Source organism: Pelophylax lessonae, assembly GCF_965119305.1.
Source record: "Pelophylax lessonae genome assembly, chromosome: 9".
Classification (NCBI taxonomy): Eukaryota; Metazoa; Chordata; class Amphibia; order Anura; family Ranidae; genus Pelophylax; species Pelophylax lessonae.
In genome coordinates this window covers 95,164,333-95,184,306 of record NC_138776.1, presented here as the reverse complement: position 1 = coordinate 95,184,306, position 19,974 = coordinate 95,164,333, and the positions used below count along the sequence as shown (strand labels likewise).

The window sequence follows — 19,974 nt, the reverse complement described above, 5'->3', positions numbered from 1 at the left end:
TTGGTGATTATTCCATACCCAGTGGAGATTTCATTGAAAATAACGGCAGAGAGGCACATCACCTTAAGGTCTTTTTTGGTCTTTGGGTGCACTTTAGGTATATTATGTTAAATACTATTTTGTATAATTACTTTTCACTTTACAGTATTTTTTTCCCCTTTCACCCTTCACTTGAACCTTGGTGCTCTGGACCCCTGTGACATTTGGGACCATAGACAAAACCTTTTGTCCCACCCTCTCATAACTCCAGGACAGAACGGCAGTAACCAATCGGCATTTCGGTAATTGGTTCCCCCTTTCTGCTGTGGAGGGGTGATTTTTAACTATTTCCAATTAAATCTCCACTGGGTATGGGATAATCCCGAAGATCCAATACGATATGCGAGTATATACAACAATGTGTTATTTTTTCCCCCCTGTATTACACTGAACAAAATTATAAACGCAACACTTTTGTTTTTGCCTCCATTTTTCATGAGCGGAACTCAAAAGATCTAAGACTTTTTCTATGTACACAAAAGGCCTATTATCTCAAATATGGTTCACAAATCTGTCTAAATCTGTGTTAGTGAGCACTTCTCCTTTGCCGAGATAATCCATCCACCTCACAGGTGTGGCATATCAAGATGCTGATTAGACAGCATGATTATTGCACAGGTGTTCCTTAGGCTGGCCACAATAAAAGGCCACTCTAAAACATGCAGTTTTATCACAAAGCACAGATGTCACAAGTTTTGAGGGAACGTGCAATTGGCATGCTGACTACAGGGATGTCCACCAGAGCTGTTGCCCATAAATTGAATGTTTATTTCTCTACCATAAGTCTTCTCCAACGGCATTTCTGAGAATTTGACAGTACATCCAACCAGCCAATTAGCACCTTTGTCCTTAACAAGCACTTTATTAATTTATTAAGCACCTTATTGCTTCTTTGCACACAGTTTCTGATAATGTGTCAGTAGCGCTGTATCTCACGATTTGCTTATTTACCTTGGATGTACAGTGATATACATGTAGGGGGTCAGCCCCTTGAATGACTAACTCCATTACACTGTAGTTCTATTGAGAAATTCCCACAGACTGTCATGCATCTTCCAGCCACAAGAGGTCACTGTTGTTGCTTTAGGTGAAGGGAGGAAGCAGGAAGTTCCAGGAAGTGTGTGGTGTTCGGGTCTCTATGGCTGTGCTGAGCTGAGGAAAGGTACTGCATGCTGTGGCCTTGAGAGGGATATAGACTGTATAATCCTGGGACAGAACAACAGGATCTTGCCAGAGGAGACAGAACTGAACTGTGATACAACGGACAGTATCTGAGAACCAGAGAAAGAGAGGAGAGAACATCCCAGAGCACCTCAAGCAAATTACAGAGCAAGGGGCCAGACTGCAGTGACCTCCAAGTGACAGAACAAGATAAACTACTTGCAAAGAAACCCAGAGCAGTGCATAAGAGACTGCAGCTACAGACAGCAAGGGACAGATCCAGAGACCTGACTGCATCCACCATCACAGAGACTGAGATAAAGCAGCTGTACCTACAGAACTGTGAGTTGCACCGGTGCTAACCTGTGGTAGGGCATAGAGCAGGTTTCTGTAGACAGAGCGTTGCAGCAACGTGTCCCGGTTAGCGGGAATCAGATAGGATCATATAACAGAGTAGCCTGTATCTCTGTGTGTGCGTTGGCGGGAGCGCCATTTTAAGTATCACGTTGCAGTTAACTTTGCTGTAAACCTATGTAATCTGTTTTTACTGTTAACATCATTCTCCGGCCATTATACTCTGTTGGTTAATAAAGCCGGTATCTGCTTCAGCCTCTCTGTCTGCTGTACCGTACTTGAATTCTGCATTGCGGTCCCCTACTCCTCTGACCGCTACAAGTGGCGCTGTGAGCAGGATACGGTTACAGAGATGGAGGCGGCTGAAGGAAATGTGCATGATGCTAATGTGAGTACCTCAGGCAATGGTGGAACCCCTGCAAGGGCCCTCCCTATGGGCATGCTGTTTAACTTGCTGCCAAAATTTGATGGCAAGAACATGTCACTGTCAGACTGGGTGACAAGATTACAGAGCGCTGCAAGAATTTACAATGTCAGCCCAGAGTTACAGGTAGAAATCACTTTGGCTGCCCTGGAGGGTGAGGCCCGAAAGAATGTGTTTCTACAATCAGAAGCCACACGCAGCACCTTGCAAGAGATTGTGCGATTTCTGGAAGAAATATACGGTGAAACAGCTAGTGCGGGCCACCTCCGGGCGAAATTCTTCTACCGGGTTCAGCAAGAAAATGAAGGGGTCTCACAATATGCGATGGCTCTACAAGAAGTATTGGCTGAGGTACAGAAAAAGGAGGCAGACAGAGTATCTGGCATGGGATCTGCCGACCGAATATTGCGGGAACAGTTTATTCTGGGACTCTTCAGCTCTCCCCTGAGACCGGTTCTGCGGGAGCGAGTCAGGGTGGACCCTACTCTGAACTTTCGGCAAATATTGGCGGAGGCTGTGGCACGCAGTAAAGAAGAAAGTTATGCCTCCGGAGTGATACGGACCCAGACCGCCACACCCTTTGGGGTTGTGGGGAAGGAAGAGGTCCTAGTTAAAGTGGTACAAGACCTGCAAAGCTCCCTGAGTGCTATGCACGAAAAATTGACACAAATGGAAAGGCGAATGGAGTCGAGCTATTCCCCTGGGGCTGCCTATCCGGCCCAACAACCGCCCTATCAGATTGCCCCACTGGTTCCTACACCACAGCATCCTTACCCGAGTTCACCGTCACACCAAGTTCCTCAATATCTTCCAACAAGGCCAGCCAGGGCGCCTCCCGCGCGCAGGCGGAGAGACTATCGTCCAGGGACACAGTGCTGGCGGTGCGGAGAAGGAGGACACTTCGCCAGAGAGTGTCAGAGTGATCTATCTAGACGCTCAGAGCCGGCGTTAAACTACCGGCCCCCGCAGTAGTGGGGCGTACTGCGGGGAAGGTGGAGAGTCAAGACACCCAGCACAGCTCTGAACACCTGGTCGCAGGCTGCCCCGTCATACAAGCTGAATTTGAAGGAATTCCAGTCAACTGCTTAGTAGATACCGGATCACAGGTGACGACCATGCCTGAGTCATACTTCAATCGTTACTTCCAAGCACTGGCTAAGCCAGAACGAGAGACATTGGTCCGAGTTACAGCTGCGAACCATCAGCAAATTCCGGTCACGGGAGTCGTGTGGATGAACGTACGGCTGTGTGGACAGGAAGTGGGAAGAAAAGGCATTCTGCTGGTCCCCGAGACGTTCAAGGAGGATGTACCGGTGATAATGGGCATGAATATTCTACGAGAATTGGATCAGATCATGTTCACTAAACGGGGACCTGGCTATTGGAAGCAAGCCACCCCACACAAACCCACGCAAAAAGCTTTCCAACGGTTGATCGGGTTCTGTGGGACACAGAAGAGTGTCCCAGTACACCAGTCCGTGGGAACTATCCAAGTGCCGGGAAAGGCGACCCTCAGTCTTCCTCCTGGTCGGGAGACTATACTGACACTGCCTGTGGGAACCTTCCGCAACCTTGAAGGTATGGAGGTGATCATCGAACCAGGGGGTCTAGGAGAACTAGGTCAGGATGCCCTAGTGGCCCGGACACTGGCAGTGGTCCAGAATGGACGAGTACCCATAAGAGCTGTGAATGTGGGACATCTGGAAGTCGCTTTGGCACCTGGAGTAGAACTGGCCCGTGTGTACTTACATCGGGGAGAAGTGCTAAGTCGGGAAGAAGTGACTCTAGCTCCAACAGGCAATGCTGCATGGACACTGGCAGTTACTGTCAGACCCGAAGAGGCTCCGACCCCAGAATGGGAGAACCATTGTGGACCAAATGGAGATAGATGTGAAGAATCTCGGTCCAGACCGTTTGCGGGCGGTTGAAGCCATGCTGTGGGAGAATCAGGCTGCGTTTGCCCGCCATGCCGATGACTTTGGCTGCACAGATGCTATCACACATGAGATACCGACCGGGGACGCTGCCCCAATCCGGGAGAGATATCGACAGATCCCGCCCAAGTTGTACCAGGAAGTGAAGACATTGTTGAAACAGATGATAGATTCAGGAGTGGTACGAGGTAGTCAAAGTCCTTGGGCAGCCCCAGTGGTGCTTGTCAAGAAGAAGGACGGCACTATTCGATTTTGTGTGGATTATCGGCGGTTGAATGCATGCACCACACGAGACTCATACCCTCTGCCACGCATCGAGGAGTCCCTGACAGCCCTAGGGCGGGCTAAATACTTCTCCACCCTGGATCTAGCAAGCGGGTACTGGCAAGTACCGGTGGCCGAGAAGGACCGGGCCAAGACTGCATTCATACTCCCCATGGGACTATTCGAATTTAACAGAATGCCATTCGGGCTATCCAATGCCCCGAGCACCATCCAGCGGCTGATGGAGAAGTGTCTGGGAGACCTGAATTTTGAAGCAACCTTGATATACTTGGATGATATCATTGTATACTCCGCTACTTTTCAAGAACACCTAGACCGACTAGGACAGGTACTCAAGCGGTTGCGATCCCATGGCCTGAAGATAAAGCCAAAGAAGTGTCATCTCTTCAAGAGGAAGATAGAGTACCTAGGCCATACGGTGTCCCAAGATGGGGTGCTGCCATCTCAAGACAAAATGGCTGCGATACAACAATGGCCAGCGCCCAGAACACTGCGGGAGTTGAAGGCTTTCCTCGGTCTGACCGGATATTACCAGCGATTCATCAAAGACTACGCAAAGATAGCGGGCCCACTGAATGAGCTGCAGAGAGGAACAGCTGGGAGGCCCAAGGGTCAAAGTGTCCCCTGGGGACAGAAGCAGGAAGAGGCATTCCAGGCCCTGAAAGAAACCCTGACATCGGCCCCCATCTTGGCTTATGCTGACTTTGACAAACCATTCCTCTTATCGACTGATGGCAGCCTCTATGGACTTGGGGCGGTACTGTCACAGGTACAAGAAGGACGTGAAAGAGTTATCGCTTATGCTAGTCGGTCGTTGCGGGATACAGAGCGAAACCCTCATAACTATAGTTCCTTCCGGCTGGAGCTCCTTGCCCTGGTGTGGGCCATGACAGAAACATTTGCGGGCTACCTGACAGGGGCTAAGATCTTTGTACAGACCGATAACAACCCCCTGGCCCATCTGGATACTGCCAAGCTGGGAGCCCTGGAGCAGCGTTGGGCAGCTCGCCTTGCCAAGTATGACTTCTCGATCCGCTACCTCTCTGCTACAGAGAACACTAATGCCGATGGTCTGTCGAGGGTTACTTTTGAGACTCCAGTAGGGGATCTGGATGAACAAAAAGAAGAGGATGAAACTCCAGACTTCCGCAGGTTCACACCTCCAGCAGTTGCAGCACAGACAAGTGGGGAGGCCCGAGTGCTACCCAAGGCATTAGGAAGAACCAATGAAGAATGGGGCCGAATACAGGATGAAGATGTCGGACTGCGGCAGATGAAAGGTTGGGTGTCCCAGCAAAGAAAACCTGACAGAGATGAAAGGACTGAGCTTGATGCCGAGATGAAGTCCATTCTACACCAATGGGATAGACTGGAAATTCATGGAGCTGTTTTGTACCGCAAATGGCAGCAGCTTGCTGATATAGAGGCAAGGTGGCAGGTAGTAATACCCAGAAGCATGGCACGAGAAGTAGCCAAGGAGGCTCATGAATTTGGAGCTCACTTCGGGCCAGTTAAAACCTTCCAGTGGCTGCAACGCTATGTATATTGTCCACGACTGGAGGCCACGGTTGAGGAAGTCTGCCGGCAGTGTCGAATGTGTGAACTCACCAAAAGCACCGAACAGAGGGCACCCATGCAGCCCATACAGACCAAAGAACCGCTGGAAGTATTGATGATAGATTATCTTCTCGTGGGACAATCCGCCAGAGGTCCACAATACTGCCTGGTCATGATTGACCACTTCTCTAAATTTGCAGTGGTCACCCCAACTCGAGACCAGACGGCTGAGTCTGCAGCTCGGGCCATCTGTCAAGATTTCATCCGAGTCTACGGGTGTCCGAAGCGGATCCATTCAGATCAAGGAGCATGCTTTCAAGGGAAAGTGATGGAGGAGCTACATCGACTGTATGGCATTGAAAAATCCAGGACAACTCCATATCATCCCCAAGGGAATGGGGCCTGTGAGCGCTTCAACCGGACCCTGCTTCAGATGTTGAGGACATTAGAGGAAGACAAAAGGATGCACTGGCCAGACTACCTCCATGAATTAGTCTGGGCTTACAATAATCGGGTTCACAACACAACCGGGTATACTCCGTACATGCTATTGTTCGGCAGAGCTGGCCGGGAAATTGTTGAACTGAATTTAGAACAACCACAGGACTTAATAGAACGATCGACCACCTCATGGGTGAAAGAACACCGTCAGCGGCTCCAGACCATCAGCCGGTTAGCAGGCCAGCGTTTGCAAGAGAGAACTCATACTGACCGTCCTCCCCTCCAGGAGGTTCCGCTGCAACCTGGAGACCGGGTATTGGTGCGGGAGAAACGTCCCAAAGGCAAGTTGAGTGAGCGTTGGGAGGTACAACCTTACAAAGTGATCAGGAGAGTGTACCCCAATGGCCCGGTCTACGAAGTACGGGTGGAAAATGAGGAGTTTGCCTCAAGGATCCTACATAGGAATATGTTACGGCCATGTCGGTCTGAAGATCCCAAACCTGCTGAAGAGACAACACTTCCTGTCCCGTCCCCAGAACTCATTATCTCCAATGAAAACAATGATGACGACTGGTGGATTGTTCCTGACACTACGGAAGGTCCCCAGGCCACAGGGGATAAAGCTTATGCTACAGAACCACCACCGGCTCGCAATGAGGTGGAACCCAGGTTGGCAGCTCCCAATGAGGAAAGTCAGTCCCTCACAGATAGTCAAGACCTCCGGAGATCCAATAGGTCTACTGCAGGGGTTCCACCAAACAGGTACAATGCTGATCAGTTTGTTTGGTCCACCTGTATGTGTTGTGGACAATGTTGTGCTGCTGTTAGAGATTGTAATAATCACTTTCTTCCCCATGGACTATATAGGATGGCCGAGGACGACCATCGTTAAGTGGGGAGGCATGTAGGGGGTCAGCCCCTTGAATGACTAACTCCATTACACTGTAGTTCTATTGAGAAATTCCCACAGACTGTCATGCATCTTCCAGCCACAAGAGGTCACTGTTGTTGCTTTAGGTGAAGGGAGGAAGCAGGAAGTTCCAGGAAGTGTGTGGTGTTCGGGTCTCTATGGCTGTGCTGAGCTGAGGAAAGGTACTGCATGCTGTGGCCTTGAGAGGGATATAGACTGTATAATCCTGGGACAGAACAACAGGATCTTGCCAGAGGAGACAGAACTGAACTGTGATACAACGGACAGTATCTGAGAACCAGAGAAAGAGAGGAGAGAACATCCCAGAGCACCTCAAGCAAATTACAGAGCAAGGGGCCAGACTGCAGTGACCTCCAAGTGACAGAACAAGATAAACTACTTGCAAAGAAACCCAGACCAGTGCATAAGAGACTGCAGCTACAGACAGCAAGGGACAGATCCAGAGACCTGACTGCATCCACCATCACAGAGACTGAGATAAAGCAGCTGTACCTACAGAACTGTGAGTTGCACCGGTGCTAACCTGTGGTAGGGCATAGAGCAGGTTTCTGTAGACAGAGCGTTGCAGCAACGTGTCCCGGTTAGCGGGAATCAGATAGGATCATATAACAGAGTAGCCTGTATCTCTGTGTGTGCGTTGGCGGGAGCGCCATTTTAAGTATCACGTTGCAGTTAACTTTGCTGTAAACCTATGTAATCTGTTTTTACTGTTAACATCATTCTCCGGCCATTATACTCTGTTGGTTAATAAAGCCGGTATCTGCTTCAGCCTCTCTGTCTGCTGTACCGTACTTGAATTCTGCATTGCGGTCCCCTACTCCTCTGACCGCTACATACACATTAGGATATAGCGGCTGTGACCATTTGATTGATTATTTTTCATTGAGTTTGGATTTCAGTTAATAGTCGTGCTGACACTGATAATATTTTTAGTACATCCAACCGGCCTCACAACCACAGTCCATGTGTAACCACACCAGCCCAGGACCTCCACATCCAGCATCTTCACCTCCAAGATCGTATGAGACCAGCCACCCGGACAGCTGCTGCAACAACCCGTTTGCATAACCAAAGAATTTCTGCACAAACTGTCTGAAACTGTCTTGGTGAAGCTCTTCTTCATGCTTGTAATCCTCATCGGGGTATCGATCTGACTGCAGTTCGTCGTAATCGACTTGAGTGGACATATGCTGACATTCAATGGCGTCTGGCACTTTGGAGAGGTGTTCTCTTCTTGGATGAATCCCGGTTTTCACTGTACAGGGCAGATGGCAGACAGCGTGTATGGCGTAGTGTGGTGAGCGGTTTGCTGATGTCAACGTTGTGGGTCAAGTGGTCCATGGGCAGGCGTATGTTATGGATAACGAACACATGTGCATTTTATTGATGGCATTTTAAATGCACAGAGATATTGTGATGAAATCCTGAGGCCCATTGTTGTGCCATTCATCCATGACCATCACCCAATGTTGCAGCATGATCATGCATGGTCCCTTGTTGCAAGGATCTGCACACAATTCCTGGAAGCTGAAAACATCTTGTGAACAATATTTAAGAGAAATAGGCCTTTCTAATGACCTGGTCTATGTTTACAGATATGAGTATCTGAATTTTACTGAAGAAGCGAGCGCTGTCTAGTGAAATGCGTCAAATAAATCCAGATGCCATGTCAGTAATGGATTACTGATCATGTTAAACTCTATCTCTGATGAAACGCTCTGTATTCTTAACATGTGGAATTTCTTTAAAAAAGTTTTTTGAATAAATATAGATTTTTTTTTTATCTTTTTGTATGTGTAACTCAAAGTCCCTTGGGTGCTGCTGTTTTTTACTTATTAGTATATATAGGGGCTGAGACACATCATGCCCACATGCATTAGCCATTGTAAGTGATGTTCTGTGTAGACCATTCTCAAAGCATCCTCATTGCTAAGGGGGATGTGCACAGGTTATACTTTGGGAGAGAGATATATCCTCCCTTGTCATGGGGTTATTGGCCTCCATGTCTGTTGTGCTGCATTGGTGGTGTTGGCAGGGGCAAAACATAACTAAAAACCAACCATCCAAGTCCTAATGCTAAGGAAAGACAACATTCAGTCCCATGGACAGTGCCATACACATTCACTGGAACCCATTCACTAAAAAAAAAAAAAAAAAAAATGCACATGAATCATTTGTGAACATATGTAAAAGTAAATGTTTGCCAATGGTAAATATTGCCAGCAAATGTGCAGCCAATTTTTATAAATATGCCCCTGAAAGTGTTTAGGATGGTTAATTGTTAATTACAATGTACTCTTACTTACATTACAATATCAAACGTCTCATCTTCCAAATTTGCTGCTTTCAGGTTTTCAATGTGCCCTTTGACAAATTCCACATTAGGCTGTTCATATCCAAACTTCTGCATGTGATAATTAATGTACTTCCTTGACAGTTCTAACTGTAGACCAAGAAAAGATATTTAATACAAATAACACCAATGGCCCATGCAAACTTTATCTGAAAACAGGTGTGCAGCATAAAACATGTAGGTTCTGTTAACACCTAGACGTGTACAAAAAGTATGTTAAAATACAGTATACTTTTCATGTGCCAAAGCACACAACCATTTATGTATTTTTTTTTTTTTGGGGGGGGGGGGGGTATGCTGTTTTTATTGCTTACACATTAGATGGAGTTGCCAGGAAGAAGAGACATATAAGCAACTTGCTATTTCCCCCTAAGATCTGCTGTAGGGGCTGCAAGGGGTCATTTTTAAATGGCACAGCAATATTGAATAATTACCATGAGCAGCCAGCAGGTGGCAAGCTGGTTTCAACTTCAGTTTTTCACTAGGATGACTGCCTACTATTCTGTAAATGCCCTATGTTGCGAATGGGCCTAAAAAGCTGAAGTTATGCAAACAGCTAAATGAACAAAGAGGGATATGCTACTTCCCTCTTGGGACCCATCAGGGATGCAGATGCAGTCAACAATAAACAGTTTATTATCATGTAAAGGTTTAAATACAAATAAATATACATAAAACAAATGGTTTTGCAGTATATCCCAGCGGTGTGTACAAGAAGCCCTGCTGCGTATACATTTTACATATTGTCTACACTGGAACCCAATGCCTAAGATGTATATATATATTTGTATTTAGGTTTCTGTGTTCAATTATATGTTACATTTCAAGCTACTACATCTGTACTGTAAAGATAAGATGTACCGATTCTTCTAAATAAAGAATTTATATATATAAAAAAAAAAAAAACTTACTGTTTTTGTTTCTTTTTATGTTGGAAGTTTCAATATAGGTACTGTGCACTTTCAAATGTTTTAATTGTTTGAAATTAGGAATGCAGCACCGATACCTTTTTTTAAACACTAAGTACTCACCAATACCAATTACTGATACCTATCGCCTAGGAAGAGCAGGTAGAGGGGTGGTTTGGAAGGGGGGTTGGATGAGGCTGGGGTGAGGGCAGGGTGGGGGGAGTGGGTGTAGGCGGGGAAGGGTGGGCAGGGTAGTTGAGGGTGGGGTGGGATGGGATCGGGGTTGAGGGCTGAGCAGGTTGGGATGCAGCTTCTCATTCAGGTGGATCCTCTAGAGCTGGGAGTCTGGGACCAGCTGAGCACTGCTGATATATTTTTATTATATTTATTTATTTATTTCAGGTACTTGTATAGCGCTGTCAATTTACGCAACGCTTTACATATACATTGTACATTCACATCAGTCCCTGCCCTCAAGGAGCTTACAATCTAAGGTCCCTAACTCACATACATACACAGTAGGGCCAATTTTTTATACAGGATCCAATCAACCTACCAGCATGTCTTTGGAGTGTGGGAGGAAACCGGAGTACCTGGAGGAAACCCACGCAGGCACAGGGAGAACATGCAAACTCCATGCAGGTAGTGTCGTGGTTGGGATTCGAACCAGCGACCCTCTTGCTGCTAGGTGAAAGTGCTAACCACTACACCACTGTGCTGCCCTATATATGCCGCCATATATCTGGTCCTGCCCCTTCCTCCTGGGCAACTGAGGCTAGTGGGGACTCCATGGAGGGCCGGAGATAGAGAGGGCAGGGACTCCAAGATTCTGTGCACCAATGAGCTATACCCACAATGTGCAACTATTTTTTTAAAAAATCTTGTCCGATCCCCTATGTTCAGTGGGTGCTGGGGGACAGAAAGCAGACTATTTAACCACTTTCGGGTTTCATCCACAGCCAACCGGCCCCAGTGTACTGATATAGAAGAGGCCAGCCTTCAATGTAATTGTGTGGAGCACTGGCTAGGCCCAGGCATTTTAGACTGAGCATCCCATTTTACAGCCCAAATTACAAATGACGACAACTACTGGTTTCTCTATGTCTTTTAGTTACCGTATATTTAGCCTGCTTTAATCACTATAAGCCCTATACGCTTTAATAACAGGTCAGTGGCGGCTGCAGCTACTGTATATGTGGCTATCCGCCCAGCCAGTGATTACCTGGGAGGATTGCTACTGGATGCACTTTGTGTGCATTCTGCAGGTAATCACTGGCAGAGCCGATAACCAAGGTTAGCTGCAGCTACTACTGACCTGTCATTAAAGCATACAGGGCTTGGTGGTCACAGGTAGCTACCCTCAGGTGGCAAAAACAGCTGCAGGAATCAGCAGATTCAAATGTAGCCTAAGTCAGGCCAGTACAAGACAGCCTGTGATTGGTCAGTATAGGTTACTTTGTATAGAGTCAACAGACAGAAGGGGGATGCAGTAACCCATAGCAACCAATTAGAACGTGTCACCCATGTGACCAACCAGAAGTGACATGTGACATGATTTGATGCTCTGGGTGACTGCATCTCCTGGTTGCATTTAGAGCTGGCTGACCGAATAGAAGCCCCATTATATACACAAAGTCTATATACAGGCATTCTTTTCTTTACATTTCAGCTGTTAGGAGGGAAATCCTGCTGACAGCTGAAAGAACCAAGCCAGATGGTATCAGTTTTGGGAATCAGTGCATTTGCATGATATTTGTGCAAATGCTTTGAATCGGCATCGGTGCAACCCTATTTTAAATAAATATTTTTGTGGTTATATTTCCTGTGCTGTTTATTTGCCTTACCCTGTAATAATTGGGTCACATATTATGGCTGCGGTTTGTAGTGTCCTGGCTGATTGCTTTCCCATGTCCATGTTTTACCACAGCTAGCCTGTCCCTATTCACCAAAGAGACAAGACACCTTCAAGCTCTGGGTCACATAGCATCCATTGGATGCGTTACCATCTGCTCTGTGTCCCATCAAAAATGCGGGAGTTCTAATGTAATAAAAACATCTTGGCTGCATGGAGGAGCTCTGTGTCTGTATGCTCTGCCTGCTTGTGTCTGTGTCAGATCTAATTACTGTGTAGCTCTCACCTGCACCAACACTTAGCTGAGAGACCCAGGAATTGCGGGACATGTCCTTTCTTTACAGTAAAAAATACATTTCTCAGATTAGAAAAAAAGAGGTCATGCTTTCACTTTTGCAATGTCATGCCCCATGCCTGTGTCTTGACGCATGTTTGAAGAAAAACAGAAACTTCTGAAACCGTAAAAAATTTACTCTACTGCAGGCTTTGTGTAAAAGGATACAAATGACATAATGAAAATGCATGATCAATGCACATCTTATAGAGGTGAAAAACAAAAGGGGCAGGTAGGAAGATTTATAATGCGTTTAATTATTATTTTCCGCTTCCTGCAAAAGGTACCTGCTCATCAGTCATGTCCACTCCAGTGACATATCCCTGCTGTCCAACTAGCTTACTCAGCATGAAACAGTCTCTCCCACTCCCACTGCCCAGATCCAGGATCCTGCAGTTCTCCAGACACTCTGGAACTGTGAGGCCACATCCATAATACCTGTGCAATGAAAAACAAAAACATTTTTCAAATACAGGTACAAACCTTCTAAGCTAAATATACATTTTCTCCACGGACCCATAGGAAAGTTCAGCAAAGGAGGCTTGTCCCTTTACCACAAAGTGTTCTCACAGTAATACCAATAATAGAACAAAATAGAAATATAATCTTGCGAGCAACTAGGTGTAGATTTTATAAAAATATATAAAAAATATAAATAAAACAAATGTGTATTGCTCATACCCACCACACTCTCATACTCATGTGTAATACTATGCTTATACCTAATCAGTGCCACGCTACACAGTGTTGTATCAACTATTTCTCACTAAAAGAAATGTGCATAAATAAAAACAATACCACAAGTGTGTACCATTAGTAACCAACTGGTGCCAAACAATATATACATGAAAAATTGTGACTTAGATGTAAAAAAAAAATATTGACAAAATAATTCTGAAAAAAGAATCACATATGCATGTCCCATTACTCTATGGTGATCAAAAATATTTCTTAAAGTGTATCACTCTGCTGAAATCAGTCTTTACTCTTCCATTATTAATTCACCTCTTTGTGCACAAAAAATTGCATGCAATGTGTGCACCCTTCACTAGATGGACTCTCATCTTATGTATATGACCTTACAACTAAGTAGGGTCACAGCACGCTTGTATCCCACTCCTGGGAACTCACACCGATCTTTTCAGTTCCTGGGATGATTCAGATGTGACTGGCCTGCTTCGTGCCCGGTTGTCACTCCTGGTTATATCTCTGTTCAGCTGTATATGCATGAAGGGAGAAAGAAACATACATAGTGCTTTATCATTTTTAAAAAACCATCAATTTATTGTATAGAACCTCTAGGAAGAACACTCACATTATAAAAAGGTGTTTATAGCGCACCACACTGTACATACAGTATATGCGCATACAATCCAGCTTCCAATAGTGTAACAATCCTCTGGGTTGGTATTTACCGCAGTGTCTCAGGTTCCTGGCATTGGAATGTCATCCAGGAGATGTAGCTCAGAGGTAAAGGGCACGCTTTGCTTGTGTAAGGCCCCGGGTTCAATCCCTGCATCTCCAGCCTTTGCTTTAAACAGAGACTAGTTGAGAGTATTGTGACATTGGGGGGGCTGGGTGACGCCAGGAATCAAGACACCATGGTAACTACTAAGTGACGCCAGGAATCAAGACACCACGGTAACTACTAACCTGGAGGATTGTTACACTATTAGAAGCCTGATTGTATGCAAATGTACTGCATGTACAGTGTGGTGTGCTGTAAGCACCTTTATATTTTGAGTGTTCTTCCTAGAGTTTTTTTTACAATAAATTGTTGGTTTTAACAATGATAAAGCACTATATGTATATATAAAATAAATTCCGCGCTCGAAATGGTGCAAAATGATAAAGCCCAAAGTAAGGCTGCCAGCAAATTCTGATTTTGACAATTCAGATCAAGCAAAAAAATTGTGAGGTTGTGGCGCTCAAATAACAGTCTGTGTTAATGATAGGGACAGTCCAGTCTGCTTACCACATGGAAAATCAAAATGAACCTGTCAGCAAGTAAAGATGGTGTTGAATCTCTCTTTTCCAATTTGGCTCAGTCAATTCAACGGAGACAGCAAGATATATGTAAACAAACAAAAAGAGATCTCATGGTGCAGTATGTCCCAACTTTTCAATACTTAAGAACAGGCCCACCACCAAGAATTCTGATGGTGCCACATTATCAAAATGATTAAATAGTCCTCTCACCAGAAATGTATAAATTTAGGTGATGTATTAAAAAAAAACAAAAAAAAAAACCCGTCACTAGGATCCCTTTAAGATCAGCAAGCAGTGATAGTCACACAGGCTGCTTACCAGACTCTAATGGAAAGTACACAATTTAACGCAGGTTGCTACTCCTCTCCACATCCGATAGCAGACACACTCCAGAAATCAGGTCTCAAAAACGTAAAATAAACTCACAACAGAAAAAGGTAGACATAGTGTGGTATGTTTGGACACCAGGATAGCATCTAATGAGAAACCACCACCAAGATCCCTATGAGCTACAAGTAATCTATAAATGACAACAAACACAAGGGCGCACCGGCCTAGTGCATTATCTCTTAGACAGGTTTATTAAAATAATAGATTAAAAATACTCACAAACGAGTTTCTTGATAAAAAGCACATCAAATAGATATAAAATCCTCAGCAACAAGATTGGGATTGGATCGTCCCCTGATGCTGTGCAGGCTTACGCGTTTCGAGGCAGCGCCTCTTCTTCTATATATATATATATATATATATATATATAAAATATAATGTATGTATACGTATATATATATATATATATATATATATATATATATATATATATATATATATATATATATATACACACACACACACACACACACACACACACGAGTATATATATATATATATATATATATATATATATATATATATATATATATATATACACATATACAGTATATACAGGGCTTTTTTTCTCAGAGAATAGGTGCAGGTACTCCCCTCTTCTGAGTCACCTCTTGTCTCCACTTCCCACCCACCTCTAAGCGCTGTCCTTTGGTTCCACCCTCTGCCCACCTACCAGTACCCCCCCTTTTAGAGAATACAGAACCAAGTATGATGTTGTGGTTCTAGGAAATTTGTATGGAATTTGTTAATGATAACTAGAAAAGCAGTAAAATAGATCCCCTGGAATCAGCAACAATGGACACCCCCCCCCCAACAATAGATCCCCCCAGCAGCAATAAATCTTCCCCTGCAACAATAGAAAAAAAATGTAAAATAGATCCCCTGCAATTGGCACCAATAGACCCCCAACAACAATAGCCCCCCAGCAACAATAAATCATATCCTGCAACAATCACCCCCCCCCCAATAAATCCTCCCCTGCAACAATAGACCCCCACCCCCCACAATAGCCCCCCAGCAACAATAGTTCCCCCAAGCAACAATAAATCCTCCACTGCAAAAAAAGCCACACCCACAACAAAATGCCCACCAGCAACAATAGATTCACCCCAGCAACAATAGATCCCCCAGCAGCCATCATCAATAAACCCTTCAGCTCACCCCACTGGCCCCAGCACCCCTTTGCCATTGCATACATTCAGACTGGAGGTTCCGGAACTGCGTTCCCCCGCGTTCCCGCTGAAAAAAAGCCCTGTATATATATATATATTTATATATATATATATGTATATACACATACATATATACGTACTTTAACTTTTTTATAGATATTTATTATATTATAATTTATGACTTTGTGTATCAAACTTTATAATACCCCAGATGTTATAAAGAAGAACACACAGTAAAAAAAATCATATGTAAATAGTTGGTTTGGGCTGCTCGGCCTTAAGAATGACATGCAAAATAATGGTACCTAAAATCGGAAAGAATCATACCGACAGGAAGGTTAAGAAATGGTTTTGATCACTATAGAGTGATGGGACTTGCATATGGACTACAGTTGTGAGACATATTTTTCAGATTCTGTTTGTCTATATTTTAAACAATATTTTTTACATTTTTTAAATCACAATTTTTCATGTATATATTGTTTGGCACCAGTTGGTTGCTAATGGTACACAACACTTGTGGTATCGTTTGGGCTATGCACACTTTGAGTGAGAGATAGTTGATACAACATGGATTGGGTATAGAAATACCAACAATAGGGCATCTCCCTCATTTTATTTCCCCATACTTTAAGCTCATTATTTTAATTTTATGTTCCCTCCTGTGAATGTTGTAATAAAACCACTAATTTTAAGTTTTAAAGTCAGCGCTCCCCCCAGAGCTATAATCCCCATTTTACCATCAAGAAAAAGGTTAGGTTTTTTTTTTTATTTGACTTATTCAAACAGTCCAATGGAGTAAGTCTTCAAATAAGCTCAATGGCTTGGTGAGGTGTCTCCCAAAAAACAGACCCCCCTCAAAGGCGAACAAGAGAGTGGACTCAAAAATAGACCAATACAAATGGGTTCCAAACCATAAGGTAAAGGAGATAAAGGAGAACTTTAATAGTTCACAATTCAACCATTGTTAATGCATTTTAGAGCCATAATGCCCCCCCCCCCCCTCACCAGGGCCTAGATGATGATAAACATACACTTGAACAGATCTATAACTGTATGGAAATATGTTCAATCAGGTGAAAGATTTCCTTCTTGGGCTGCAGGTAACACAATGTAGTTAGTGACAAACTGCCACTATTATAATTCACCATTGATCTTTTCTTAGTACTACTATAACATTTTTAACATATTACATATTTTTTTTCTCTGACATACACTCCTCCATTATGCAGCCCTGTTGCCTCCTCTCCTCTTATACAATACAGCCTCACTGCCTTCTCTCTCTTCATCCACCGCAATCCAGTCTTGTTGCTTTTTTTCTCTTTTTCCCAGAATCTCGTCTCACTGCCCCATTACCCCGACATTCCGGTCTTGCTGACTCCTAACCTACCTCTTTCCACAATCTGACATCATCTTTCACTATGAATAAGTTGCGGAACTTCATACCGTGAAGAAATGTCTGCATGAATCTCAATCAATGCCTTTTTTATATGTTCCAGTGAAGGCCTGGAAGAAGCGTCGCAGGCTGAGGTTTTAAGATCCTTTGTATCAGTCAGTTGCTTCCCATAATAGTCCTGTTATAGAGAAATTATGTGATAAAAGGTGATCAATAACAGTTAACCAAGAATTAAGATTATTTTAAAGTGTCACTAAACCCTTCATCATAAAAATCTATCAATAAATGCTGAATTACAAGCTACAAATAAAAATATTCTGCAAAAAAACTTGGTTGATCCTGCTGCTCTCTTATCTCCCCCTTCTGTTCATGTCCCCAGTTCAGCTAGAGATTTTGCAACTCTGCACATACTCAGTTTTCAGTGAGTTTCTATGCTAAGGATTTCCTCCCTATCACATCTGAGCAGCTCATGCGACTATAGAGTTACACATGTGGGCATATACACAGTGGTAAATGACAGCCCTCTTCCTCCCTCCTCACTAACCAGCTAAACACAATGGGGGCAGGATATTACATGTAGATTAATGGTGACTTCACCTCCCTCTTATTCTAAGATACAGGCTGGATGGGCATGATTGCCATTGACTGGCAGAAATCTGCCTACACCATGTTATTTCCACAAAATAATAAAGGTTTAATTTCAAACATATATTTGTATGCCAATTTAAAACAGTTTATTAATATTATTTAGTTATTTTTAATCTGTATTCCAAAGGCTGTTTTTTTTTTCTTATTTTGAACATATGAAATAATTACAGTGCTATTATCCACATACAGAAAGGGAAGAGACAATGAAAATAAACAGTGTGTGTTTAGTATCACTGTAAGACTATTAGGCATCTAATATTGTAAAGGACATATGTTTGAGATGTTTGAGATTTGTGGAAGGCAGAGATGATTGGGCACCCAACTGATACATTTCCTTTATTTTTACTTTCAGACTTACCTATGTAATTATTCAAAGATAAAATCTAAAGCAGTTCATACACAATAAGCTAATTTATGTATCGGGGTGCAGTGAATGTTAGTGATATAATTTGAGTTGGTTTCAGTGCACAATGTTTTTGCATTTCCAATAATAGATGGTTAATAACAAGTGAATACTGCACTTTGAGCACCAAAAACCTAAAAAAAAGACCCCATCAAAAAAAAATACACACACGATAAAAACTCCAAATATTTACTTCTGAAACAAAACCTTGCTGCAAACAAAAATCAGTTCACAATTTACTCCCTCAGTGCCGGTTCACACTGATGCGGCTGCGGCGATCGAATGTAATGTCGGAGCGCACTGCTCCTTCATTACATGCGATCGGCTGTGCGGTGTGAGTTTAGCCATACACTTTGTATGGCTAAATTCGCACCGCACCCGCAGCAAAGACGCACAGGACCCTTTTTTGCAGCCGCATCAGGATCGGATCGCACAGCGGTTCACACTTGTGCGATCCGATCCTGTGCGAACTGCACGATCGCACTGCGATATGCGATCAAACTGGGGTGTCGTTAAGATTACATTGACACCCCCAGCGTATTGCATATGGCAGTGTGAACTGCCAGGGGTGCGTTTGCGATGCAGGAACAGGCTGCGAATTCGCAGCCTTCCCGCATCGCATAAGTGTGAACAGGGGCTTAAGCAAGAAAAGTCTGAATGGCTGCACACGAACATTCGACTTTGGTGTACCCATTATACTCCCTACTACTGCCATTCTGATTTGTAGGGACCCCAATATTATAGGATTTAGAAGAGGTTCACTAGAAGAGAAAATATCCCTATATGCGGATGATGCAATATTATACTTGGGTGATCCAGCTGGCTCCCTGCAGACTGATGGAGACAGTCAATAGATTTAATGACTTTTTGAGTTTCACCATAAATTGGACTAAATCTATTCTTATGCCCCTTGATCCACTAGCCACACATTTCCCTATGTGCTCAAGGCAGATCCCTATAGCTACCTCCTTTAAATACCTTGGAGCGGTGGTGTCTCCAGAACCCTCCAGATTTCTCCAGCTGAATTTTAAACACTCTGTTAGAGAGACAAAGACTAAAAAGTCATAGCTGGTGTAAAATTCCTCTCCGTAGTGGGGAGAATTAACTTAATAAAAATGGTTTGGGCCCCATAGCTCTTAAATATTTTCCATAGCTCTCCTGTATGAAGTTCCCAAAAGTGGTGTAAATGTATTGATTCCCAGTTCAGGGATCTTATCTGGAAGAGACAAAAAGCTTGCACCAGTTTTACCACACTGCAGTATGGTAAAGATAGGTAAGGACTGGCAGTCACACATGCTAAATTGTATTTTCGGACTGCCCAGCTCCAGCAGCTTGCTGGCTGGGGCCGTCAGAACAATATGGACTCGAGTCGATTGCTCAACTAATTACTATTTCTAATCCCG

The 19,974-nt window shown here is 44.0% G+C and overlaps 1 protein-coding gene across 1 annotated transcript in view; it reads right to left on the bottom strand.

Moving 5' to 3' along the window:
* Positions 1–19,974, bottom strand: part of LOC309563790 (arsenite methyltransferase-like) — a 102,027-nt gene that overhangs the window by 36,224 nt on the left and 45,829 nt on the right. The window contains exons 3-5 of the mRNA XM_082268403.1: positions 17,571–17,698; positions 12,861–13,011; positions 9,433–9,569 (exon numbers count right to left, since the gene is read on the bottom strand). Coding sequence (XP_082124529.1) covers positions 9,433–9,569; positions 12,861–13,011; positions 17,571–17,698 — 416 coding nt within the window. The remainder of the gene's footprint in view (positions 1–9,432; positions 9,570–12,860; positions 13,012–17,570; positions 17,699–19,974) is intronic.